Below are 12672 nucleotides of genomic sequence, written 5' to 3' on the forward strand. Positions count from 1 at the left end.
TTCAAAAATAAAACTCATATTAAACTTAATTACAAACCAAAGCAGCTGGTACTCAGACCTTGATTAGTGGTAGCTTGCCAGACACTTGGAACACAAGCTATGCAAAAAATGATTTTTTTAAGAAAAAGTTGCCATTTTATTACAAGCTGTTGCCCATTGACTGAGTTTCTGCCAGTCTGATTAAAACTTAGCTCCCACAGTTGTGGTGTATGGTGCACTCGTGGGTGAACAGGTAGTAATCAGAGCAACGTGATTTTGTTGTTTATTGCCCCTGCTGTCATTCAGAAATGAGATAAGAAAAACTTAATAAATTAGATGTGTCTCCTTTTCTCCTAAACTCACAGCTAATCTTCTGTTGCATACAGGCATGTAGGAACCCAGTTTAGAGACTCAAACTTTTGATACCAGTGTCCAGCTGTGACAGAAAAAGTCAGAGGCTGGCTGAGAGCTCTGTCACAGTCCACGCTCATTTTTATGTGTAAGGTTCTTGCTTATTCTGTGTTTTATACGGCAAAAGTTCCTCTCATCAATATAACAAGCAGCCCAAATAAAACCAGTTTCTTCAAGGACATTTTCAAACATTAATATTAATGCTAACTGGAGTGCTAATGTCTGTATGGGACCTAGGCAGAGTTGTGACAACCTTATTTTAATGATACTTCAGAGGTTTACAAATTAGAATACAGGAAACAGGAAGTGGGAATAAATGAAACAAAGCCAAATGAAAGGATAAATGGAAAAAAACATTTTAATACATACTTTCCTATTCCTTAAACATTAATTCAATCAACACTTCCTGTGATTTTTAATAGCATGGCTCTTTCTGCTCTTTTACACTTGACTTTGTTGGGAAAGGAGCTAATTTTTTTGAAGATGATGTTCATAGTTGAAAGGATTTAGCTAGATGGTAGTAGCTGCATGCCGAGAACCTCCTGCAATGCTTTTAAGATGTAAAAAGGAGTACTAAGTCTTCTGGATCATTCCCATGTACAGTAGCTCATTGGATCATGCATCACTGGTTCTCACTACTTCTCCACAACCTTCTAATATGAGTTCAGCTGTCTTTGGTGGTGTTTTTAAGCAACTTTTTCTATCAAGTCAGATGGATACTGGTTTAATACATGACAACCCCATTCATAATGCTGAATTTTCTTTCACTTTCTCCCTTATCATTGGGTCTTTCTCATTTAATCTCTGCCCCAGTGACTTAATGTTACTGCTGCAGCCCTCGGGATGTAAGACAACCTTTCTGTATTTCTTTCTTCATCGGTATACCATCTCCTTTCACATCTTGACTGAAGATGCTGTTTCTCATGATTCCTTACTGCTTTTGCTGTGGCTTTTTTTTTGGCGGTTATATTACAAAACAGAGGAAACCACCATGGAATGCATCTGTATGGCAAAGGCAGTGTTTTGCAGTAACACCAGCCTCTGTTGCCAAAGGTGTATTGCAGGTGACTTTCTGTCCTGTTCAGCACACTATAGTTCCCAGTCTTGAGACTTCAGATCCATTTTTCAGTGATTCAGGTATGGGCGTAAGGAAATATTTGCCCTTACATAGTTGGATGTTTGTCAAAAGTATTAAGAGGACTATGAAAAGTAAAATATAAACCAACGTATTTTGATTCCTGAAAAAGATTGCAATGCTGTGCAATCAAAAAAGAAAGAGCATTTAAACTACGGAACTGCTGATTTGATGATACCTAGAAATGGTATGGAACATCCAATGTGTTAGATTCTTTGTGTGGTTTATCAGTGTCCAACCCTGGGTATCACTACTACTTACCTGGAAAATTATTCTTCTCTCATTTACACTGCTGTAATGTTAAAGTAACTCCTTCTTAGTCATGACATCAGAAGTTTATTTGCATATTCCCAGTGCATAACTGTGAATACAGTCCTACACTGTGCACACAAACCAACCTTTGTAGGTGTTCCCCTGTTAAAAGAGTAAGGTTATACTTCTCTTATGGCTTGCCCTTTTCCCTTATTCCAGACCCGCTTGAATAGCTGTACTGGAAGTAAATGTAAACCCTATTAAACAGAAGAGTAACCTCATAGTGTAATTTAAACAAGAGCCAATTTAAGTAACTCCTGTGTTAATGCATGCAAATGCCAGTGTTCTAGGGCATGCAGCACTTGAAAGAACAGGACCCTACCAGTGCTGAGAGATTACTCTGCCTGCCTGTTACCGTATTAAAGAGTCTTTCTGAAATTAGCATGTCTCTTGTGTCACATATTATACTTAGTCGATTGAATTTTAATAGAATATTTATTTTGTGGAAAATAAATTTAGTTCTTACTAGGACTTTGTCTTTAATATCAACAATCCACCATAGGTTGTATTGATCTCTGTCAAAATTTGATGTTGCTGTTTTCTAAGAAATTTTACAAATGAGCGCTAATGTAGGAGGTGAAGTTTACCTATAGACTCTTAGAATAAGTGTCAGCTGGAAAAATGGGGTAGCTGTAAGAAAAATGAAATCATAATTTATCCAATAAATCACCAAACAGGAAAGGAACATTACATATTAGAAATCCTTTCAGATTAATACTAAAATTTGTGTGACTTGGAGAAGACCACAGAGACTTTAATCGAAGGCTGCTGTACAATAGAGTGAAACTGCTGATTCAATATCTTGAGAATAAATCCACTAGCAGTACCATGAAAATTTGCTAGACTCAGTCTTGTCTTCTGATTCCCCGCAGGACATAATTGTGCATCTTAAAAAGCAGATCAGACCCACAAGGCTGACGATTAATCAAGTGGGCCTAATTCTGATTTTGTTCACATGGAAGTAAAAGGACTTATGTTCATGCAAGTTAAGGGTTAAGAATACGGCCCAGCATATTTTTGCAGTTAGTTTGTTGACATCAGAACAAACAGGTGTATTTCTGGAGTAATTCAAGGGAACAAAAAACAGCTTTAGTACCAAAATTGCTACACAAACTATGTAGCATTATCTGACTTTTTTAAAATTCCAGACCCAACTATGCATAAACTTATGCTGCACTAACATCAGTAGAGATTCTTACAGGAGTAGGATTTTGAAGGTCAGTTCTGTGGGTCCAGTCCTGAAGAAGGCACCTCATTCTTCACCCTGTGAAACAGAAGCTGAGAATAAGAATTATTTTTCATCTTTCTTTATCTTTGCATTCACTTTGATAGGGAAGAAACACTGCATTGTAAGCAAAATTTTCAGTTGGGACTAAAAGGAAATCTTTTTCTTATTTTCATTTTAAAGAAAAGACTACCCAAAAAAGAACCTAAGAAAAACACATTTATAATTCATCAGAAATAATGCTGACTGCGAAATACTAAGCCATTTTCATGCAGTTTGCACAGAGATAAATGTGAAGAAAAGGAGAAAAAATAGGAGTGTTATATGTTGCATTTGACACGCTGTATAATACACACACACGCACACACAAAGTATATTGTAACAGTCCTTTCGTCTGATGTTTGAAGAACTGAGATGTGTCGTTTACCTTCTCCTTAATAGAGGGGAATAATTTCTAAATGGAGTCCAAAGATCCATAAAAGAGAGGTCTTACTCTTTAGTAGGATCACCATTTGCTGCTTGCCCATACTCCCTTCAGCAATCTGAAGCACCTTGTGTTATATTGCTGCAAGAAAACGGGATGAGTGTGAACTGATGCTCAAGGCTGCTTTTTATTAAAGTATTTTGACTCAATGGAAGATTAGCACTGAAACTGGGAAATGGCTGGTCGCTCCTGCTTTGATCCCCTCTTCCACAATGTTCTTACACATAGCTGTCCAGGAACATGCGAGGGGAGAAGCAGTTGCAAAGCCATCACTGTCCCCATGTACATTTGCTAAGCAGGAAACACCACACGCCATTCAGAGCATGGGCGCCACATATTCACGGCTTCGTATTTTGGAAGGGTAAAAGCATGGGGGTTTTCAAAGCCATAATGTTGCTTTGTGCTATAAATTCCTTATCTGCATCCTTTAAAAAGCTGAAAAGTGGCTTGCTATTCCAAATACTAATTGTTCCATGAGCAGGGAGTTAATGAAGTATTTTAGTCCTTCTCTCTTCCTCTGTCTTGGTTCTCTGCTGTTAAATAAAGGGTGAGCATGTTAGCTTTTCTTTGAGCAGTTACTTTCTTCTGTCTGGATAGTGATTCACACAAAGCATATAGAAACTTAGTATCCTGGATGGATGAACTCCCTGTTGAAATAAGCTGACACTGAGTGATGAATTCAGAAGTTATTGAAGGAAGAGGTATCCACACAGACACAGGCACACACCAAATATAATTGCACCTTTATAATAACCTCTTTACATGCTGTAAAGGAGCAGGAAAAGGCACATACTGAAGTATTTCTGCATTTCCTTTCATTTTTAAATCATGAAAAAATGTAAAATGCTACCAAACTTGGACAGATTTTATACTCACTTCACACTAGAGCTAGATAGCAATGGGACAGTTGTCTAACCCAACATGGGCTTGTAAAGATCGCTCCCTGCCTTTACCTAGAAATTTTATATAACACAGGTTTCTAGTAAAGAGCTGGAACAATCATAGTTAATATTAAATAAATTTTTTTTTAACTTTGTAGCATTTTATTACTGAGGTTATAGGAAGTAATCACATTTTATTAGGGCATTCACTGATTCTGAAAGTTATATGCATTTACTTTTAAAACCACATGGGGTGTTACATACTGCTTCTCGACAGCAACCTTGCAGCAGAGGTTTTCCACTGTTAGCAGCAACCCATCTGGAGAGTCCAAATCCTTCTCTACCTACGTAATGATTTGGAAACCATGCATGCATTCAGGAGTAAAAATTAGCCTCTGGAGTGCACTTGTCTTGTAAAACTTTGATTTGGGGCGATTTGCTTCACTATAGCATAAGAAAATGGAGTAACATCTCTAGCTACATGTCTGTAATGAATTGTGAGTGATCTCCTAACTACATTTGAAAGAAAGTTCAACCATCCCTTGAACCTGTATGCTTCAGGCTGAACAATTCAGACAGATGTTTAATCACTTCATATTCACTAGGAAATGGCTATTCAATGGCCGTAGAATTTAAAAGTGGCACTATGAGATGAATGCTTCATGTTATTTCTGTATTGGCATTCCCTTCTAGAAGCATAAGTAAAAACAATTCAGCTGAATCCAACACGGTTTTATCACATAAATTTCACTCATCTTTTTTTTTTTTTAATCATTAGATACCCTTTTAAATTTTTAGAAGCAGAAAAGCCCACAGCTATAGTGTAAGTTGATGCAAATGAAAAGAGATTAAAAAAGGAATCTCCAACTTCTCAGAGAGGGATGTGTAGACTGGGTAAAAGGTGAGTGCATTGTTTAACTGAATCTGCAGCAATAATTAAAAGGAAAATATTTAACTTAGAGCAACACAAGAAAAAAAAGTTACCCCAAAACTTTTATCAGGTAATTCATCAACTGTCAGGCTGAAAATATTTCTTCAGAAGAAAAATTGTAATAAAAATCTGCAGTTGTTGGTTACAGTATGCTAAATATTGTGAAACACTTTCCTAAAAGAAAGACACAGTGTGGTTTTGATAAGATTAAAGTGCATTTCAGCAAAGCATACACATCATTCTTCATTCTACTGTTTGGCAATTTCAATGCTCTTCTTCAGAGAAAACAAAAATTTATAATGATTAACGTTCTGTGCTGTGGGAAGCATACACTCTACAACAATACTACTCTTGTGTCGCACTAGCCTTCCTCATCTATAACATCAGCACAAATAGTTTTTCAGATGAGTAACCGGCATTTCTGAGATAAGTCCTTCCTTTACCTACAATTGATAATGCGTGATTGTGTATTGCAGTGTCAACAGAGGCCTCAACAAGCCTGACAAACTTCCACTGAGTCCTGCACCAAAAGCTCAGGGCCTAGCTGAGTGGAAGTCTGGGGTTTAGCAGATGTACGTCACACTCCCATCCCCAACCCGACTGTCATTTTGTCCTGCCAAGAGATAGTGTGTCACCACAATGCTCAGGATTAGACCTTTACACTTCAAATTAAGAGTCTTATTTCCTCCACTCCTGGAAATATCCTGTGTGGCTTGCATTATATTGGTAACAAAATATGCAAGCTAAGAGTTGCATCTAAATGTATTCTCATGCATGCCTGTTTTCTAATCCTTCTTAGCAGAGAACTCAGGAAGCTGATTTAAAGTCACCTTACAGTTCCAGCTTGCAGTGGTGGAACTCGGGCGTGCTGCCAGGGAATTCTGTGTTCAAACCTGTACTCAGATATTTAACAGTATTAAGTTCACTGTGTAGATGAACAATAACATATGAATCTTTCACAGTGGACACGAAGTATCACAGTTCCATCAGGCTCCATGGCTCTATTAAACCCCCAGGAAAAAGGTCAACGGACTTAGCAGAAGAGGCACATCTCTCTGTCTCTCTCTCTTCACAAATCTGATTTTAATTTTAAAATGGGGAATGCTATTTTATAGTCAAATTTAAGAGTAAGCTAATGTAGAGAGCAGAGTCACCCTCCCATGCTTGGGCATAGGCTCTCCTATTGCACTGTGACCCACCCTCATCCATTCCTGTCCCAAGACACATGAACTCTTTCCAGCTGAGCTGTACAGCAGTTCTGCTCTGGTGCTTTACTGAGAAGGCACTGGGATGGCCAATGGCTGGGACAACAAGGGGAGCATGCAGGCTGCAGCCAGCCCTTCCTGAATGCTGCAACAAATAGGCTGTGCAAATCTTGATTCCCTGCTGGGGTGGGATGAAAGAGAGAGAAAAAGCCAAAGGTTTCTTTCACAGAGGACAATACTGAAATACAGTCAAATACTGATACTGTGCACATTCCTACCATGAGGTCACTGAAGATATGTTTCCAGGTCAACACGGGAAGGACAAAATCTTATCAGAATAAAATGCATTCCATCCTGCCAGGCAGTGTCTCGTTCACCATGTCTACCTGTTTACCTATCAGTATTCCAGATGCTGGGAGAACCTTTTTGGATAATGAGTTATGCTCTCACATTGGTTTATTCTGGCTAGCTTGGTAGTTAGTAGGCAGCTTAGTGGGATGGCACTGGATGGTTGTGGCAATGACCATTTGTCTTCAGGCTTACAATATGGGGAATATGCTACAAGTAGTTGGAACAGCATGAGATACAAGGTTATCTTCTCTAACACAAAGTACTTGCTCCTCCTCTGCCCCAGCAACATCACTTACTGTCACACAAACCTTTTTAAGTCTGTGCTTCATCCAGTCTCATCATCCTCACCTTCAAGGTTTTACCTGACATTCAACTTCCCTTATGTCTTTTCTCTGCCTCCTCTTTCCACTGCAGAGCAGTCTTTGCCTCCTAATTCCCCTCCTTTAAAGCCTTCTCCTAAGCACTCTCTTTGCTTCCCTTGTCACTTAGCAGCAGTTTTACAAGTGTGATGTTTCACTCCTTTCATAGTCCTAACATCATTACTCTTTCCTACCACTCTGCATGCTGGAAATGGTCTCTTATTTCTTTTGAGTCACACACCCTCCCTTAGCTTCCTTCACATCTTCCGTTAAAAGCCATTTCTTCAGCAACAATTTCCAGTTATGCTATCCTCACTGGTGTGTCTTCATCTGAATGCCACTGGCCAGAGAGGACCTAAATTTAGCCATCTGGGCATGGTATATACTCGCACTTTCGCTCGAGGCTAGATAGCTGTCAAACGGGTATCTCATTTGACAACTTGCTTAGGTAAGACATGGGTTACATTATCCTTGTGTCAATGTTCTGCTATGGCAGGGAGCAGCTGCAAATTTGGGGAGTGTTCTTGCAGCAGCCGTTGTTGGACATATGATGTTCAATTTTTATTTATAAGCATTCCCAGTAGTTGGGACAAAGGGTGCTTTTTTTCTCATTGTTGTTAAAATACCGATAATACTCTTAAAGATCTGCACAATCTGAAAAACCTCAAAGTTTAGCCAGTAGTACAAGTTTATGAGCTCATTTCTAATTCAATGTATACCATGATTGGAAATAATGTTGATTATAAGGAAGTCCCTGACTGGAGCTAAGTTATCTTGGTTGCAGAATCTTATCTTTTCTCCTGCTTAACCTGCTAATGGTGGACTAGCATGCTTTGTCTTTGGAGTCAGAAGACTGAAGTCCACAAGGTGCTTTTTCTGCAGAGGGCCTTCCTCTTCAAAACTCACTCTGCACCTTGGCCACCAAAATTAAGCCCCATTGCCTTCAGGATCAGTTTAAGTTACATACTTGTTCTGTGAAAGGCTGATTTTTTCATTTTGCCAGATAATATGCTTCTGCAACTAATTTATTGACATGCCACAGAAACACAAAGGTGTTTGTGTTCTGGCTGAAGTTACACACATCATAAAGCTTACCAGCTCATTCTAACGTAAGAAGTGATGCATTTCCATTTTTGTTCAATATGATCTATGTTGTTTTCTATTTTTTATTTCGTATGCATTAACAGAGATAAAGTATGCGGTTTTCCTCATCTACGTGCCTTTCAGAAATAGGCTAGAATTGATCACTTGCCCTACATTTTAGTAATCCATGGCCTGCCTTAAAGTCATCTCTGTTTCTTCCTAAGGCAAACTGGGAAGCATTCTGCTGCCCTGCCAGCTTTCTTAAAATGACAAAAGCAGCTGGACCTAATAGTCTTCTGACAGCAATACTGTGTTTGGATGTGTATTGTGCTTTTTATGCTATCCATTTTATAGGCTTTCACTGGTTAAATATCAGTGAATACAGAGGAGCAGATTTTGTGAACCACTAGCAGATGTTCGCTGTTGCTAGTTTTATGAGTCTTGTAGAACAGCAGGAACAGACTATGTGCAAAACATTTTTTTATTGTGATTTTGCCATCTCATACTGTTCTCACAGCGCTGGCTCGGTAATGATATGACAAAGCTTGGGAGGTAAGCTTTGATTGCAGACTAGCTGCTCTTGGGGCCTTCAGAAAGCCAGACCTGTAAAGTGCAGTTTGTTTTCAAAAGCCTGTGGCTGAGACAGATGGGTTAGCTGGAAATATGTCATTTATAATATATTCAAATGCTTGACCTCTTATTCAGGTATTAGTTGTTATGACAAGGATACTGAGTGTTTAAACTGTCGCACAGTTTGTTTTGTTCAGATGTAAGCTGTGATAGCTTTGTGTGAAATGCTAATTTTGGATGAAATTATCATGTTAGCATGATTTATTTGATTTTTGTAACAACTTGTACAGAGGAGAAAATGATCACAAAACAGTTCCGTGGAAAAAGCAAGAGTACTAGAATCTGTAAATTTAAAGTATTTTTTTCAAATAATGCCTTATTTTAAACCTGGCCCATGTTTTGATAGGGAGTATATCGATGTGGTAATTTACTGTCCTCTCTTGAGCTAAGAAGTCACTTGGTTGAAACAGGTTTGAGTCGAATACATGTGGGCAGAAGAAGAAATCTTTAATACAGAATCAGCCTTGGTCTGTGATCTGAACAGAAATTAATTGTCATGGGCATAGGCAGCATAGGGACGGAGCAAGGCTGACTGTGATAGCAGTAGCTTTACTTTGACTTAGTAATACATCCATCTACAGAGTCCACACTTCTGTCTTTCCTCCATCTCTATTGCCAAAGGATATGTAGCTTATAGGATTTATCTGAGCATACATGTATTAACTGTTACTGTATGCAGAACAGCAACTGTGATAAAACATTATGCTTAATACTGGAAAGCCAAAGCATGCAAAACATTTGAAATATCGGAACTCAGAGTGTTTTTGCACAACACTAATTCAGCCCTTTTATGTTTCTGCATTAAAATCTGTTATAACACGAACGCAGATTGAAGATGAAATAAGAATAGGACAGACAATCTTAATACAAGCATTAACTAATTCTGCAGTGTTTGATTTTACAACGGTAAGCTATTATTTTGGCATAGATATTTGGATATATTTTTTGGGGGGGGTTGTTTTTGGGGTTTGTTTTTTTTTTTGAAGAGCAAATTGGGGGGAATATAAGCAAAACAAAACAAAACCCATGAAAAATATATCATTCTCTAGGTAAGGCAGTAGTGAAGGGAATGAGTTGGACAGTTTTCCAGCACAGATACCTGCTGAAGTCATGGAGCAGGCAAAAGCAGGAGCCGAGGGTCCTAGTGCAGGCTGTGCAGGAGAACATGATCTGGCACACGAGTTCTTCCGCCCTTTTCTCCCCACTGGCTTTGTGCTAATCTGCTCCCTTTCTCTCCTGATTTAATTTGCTTGCACAGTCCAGCAAGAGGGAATAAACTGAGGCAGATCCTAAGGGGGAGAAACTGGGACAAAAACAGTCAGAAGAGTGTGAGCGGGGAGAAGGGAAGTTAAGATTAATGAAGGAGGCAAGCAGAGACTTCAATGTTTAAGATGTTAAAGTCTGAGCTATGTGACTGGAAAGAGGGAGACAATACTAGCTAACTTTCACAGATGACACTACAAAACTCTATTTGTAACAAACATTACTTCCTTCTCTACCACACAACCAGAAAACAAGCTTGAAAGAATAAAGTTCAAAAATTCATTAGGTCATAGGTGATAAAATTTGAAAACATCTGTTGCATTAGCTAATTCAGCTCATGCAAGATTGCTCCTTATAATGCAGTTTCTGGTGCATTATCAAATCTAGCACTAAAGCAATTGAAATTAGAACCCCTGAAAAACAGTTTTAATAATTCCATGCCTAAGAAATTCTAGGCATTTCTCCACTTTAAGTATTCTCTTTGCTAATTTCTTTTTTACTTCTCCTAATTTGTAGCATTTTTAATCTGTTCAGCAATTGCTATCTATGCAGGTTCTTAGAGTCTTTTTTACTATATACATGCTATTACCACTTCTGCACCAGACACTTAATTGTAGCAAGGCTGATGTACACATCTCTTAACTCTTTCAGGACACATGTCTGAAGACAAAGACTTTGATTGAGTTTAGGAAGAAATCAGTAAGTTCAGTAAGAACAGGTCCAGAGGATATTGGTGCTTACCATGACTTAGATTCATAGTCTGCCTTCCACTAATTGGTGAATCTTTTTCTCTTCCATTTCCATGGAAATCTTAATTGTTTTTCAGTCTTTAAAGCGAATAAAACTGAATGCAATCCAGTTGCAATAGGAATCAGTTTAGTGATATAATGTTGTCCTATAATGGGTACATCCCAAATAACATTGCACAAAAACTTAAGGTAGGTTGCTTGTGCTGAGTGCCCAGTATTCCTTGTATTACCAAATGCAGTCAGTGATATTTCTCACTGCTCACTATTGCCTTGTGCACAGCCCTTTCCTGCCCTACCGGTGACACCTGAAGCTGCTCAGCTTCTGCCTATGAAGAGTATTTTTTCTTTTTTCATAGTACCACAACCATTTTTAGAGGGAGTCTTTACCTCTCTCTTCACTTTTCCCTTTGCAAGCGACCTATCTCTGATTTGGCCTTGTTGCAGCAATAATGCTCTTGAATCTGCAGATTCCTTACGACTTCCGGAAGCTGAAGTTCAAGAATGGGGAGTATGGGAAAGTTCACATTAGCATTATTTCTGCTATTCTTGTTTAGGGTAAAAAAAATATCCCATTTCCATGAACATTTCATAAATATACTATTATTATTATATTACTTTGCGTAACAATGCTGTGGTTCTGCTTTCCTAGGATGTAATAAGTTGTTAATATTCTATACATTTTATGGATAAGGGTTTCAGCAGTGCCTGTTTATTCAGCTGAGAATAGCAATTTTGTGGGTGAATAATTTTCGATAGCATTTCCGTTCTCGTGACATTAACCAGATGCTTGAAGAAGGACTGACTCTATAGTGTGATGTATGTAAGACTTATTCCCAGAGTGATGCCACCAATGTTCATGTTTGCTTTACAGGTTGATGACCAAATGAAGTTGCTTCAGAACTGCTGGAGTGAACTCTTAATTCTAGATCATATTTACCGGCAAGTGGTACACGGGAAAGAAGGCTCCATCCTTCTGGTTACCGGGCAACAAGTGAGTATGTGGGCTCAGAGAAGTATTGATGGCTTTTTAATAATCATTTTCAAAATAGCAGGAGTTTAACTAGGTCAGAAGCACTCCTGTGTTCTCAGAGATTCTCCACAAATAATGTAGATAAAATGGCTTGTGCACTCTGTTCCTAGTCTGCTGATTACAGTTAAACTTATAAAAGCAGATATAATCATAAGCACTTTCCTTTTCAAATATACTTGTATACTTCAGTGATTGAAAAATAGCAGATGAGAAGTGTTTCTCAAGAAGTTGTATTTCCTTGGGGCTAAAATTGTTTCTGACAGGAACAACAACAAAACTCCCAAACCTGAATCTTTATGTCTATGAAATTATAGATTATTTTCCCTTCAGAATTGTAGTTTACTGAAAAGAATCACTAGCTGGGTCAGAAACCTAGAGAACCTGCAGCTACTACCTCAGAAATATCTTACTTTGAGGGAAGTATGCACACGTGTGAGAAACTGGGGAGCTGAGACATGTAATCCCAGGAAAATTATTCAGTCCCTAGGCTATAAATGGAGGTATTGTCTCAGGAGCTGTCTCAGGGTATGCACCCTGCAGTTTTTGCACAGCTTTCCAAGGGTTAATTTCCTACAGGTGTCAGATGCGTAGATTTCCCAAAATCCAGGAACAATAATGTGGCAAATATTAGGAAACCTGTGAGA

The 12672-nt window shown here is 38.5% G+C and overlaps 1 protein-coding gene across 3 annotated transcripts in view; it reads left to right on the plus strand.

The window, feature by feature from the left end:
- NR5A2 (nuclear receptor subfamily 5 group A member 2) overlaps positions 1-12672 on the plus strand; it is a 98754-nt gene that overhangs the window by 42551 nt on the left and 43531 nt on the right. For all 3 annotated transcript variants that reach the window (XM_075097234.1, XM_075097233.1, XM_075097235.1), the window contains one exon: positions 11870-11989. In XM_075097234.1, the coding sequence (XP_074953335.1) occupies positions 11870-11989 (120 nt within the window). The remainder of the gene's footprint in view (positions 1-11869; positions 11990-12672) is intronic.

The sequence above is a fragment of the Phalacrocorax aristotelis genome, chromosome 6 (genome assembly GCF_949628215.1).
Source record: "Phalacrocorax aristotelis chromosome 6, bGulAri2.1, whole genome shotgun sequence".
Lineage (NCBI taxonomy): Eukaryota > Metazoa > Chordata > Aves > Suliformes > Phalacrocoracidae > Phalacrocorax > Phalacrocorax aristotelis.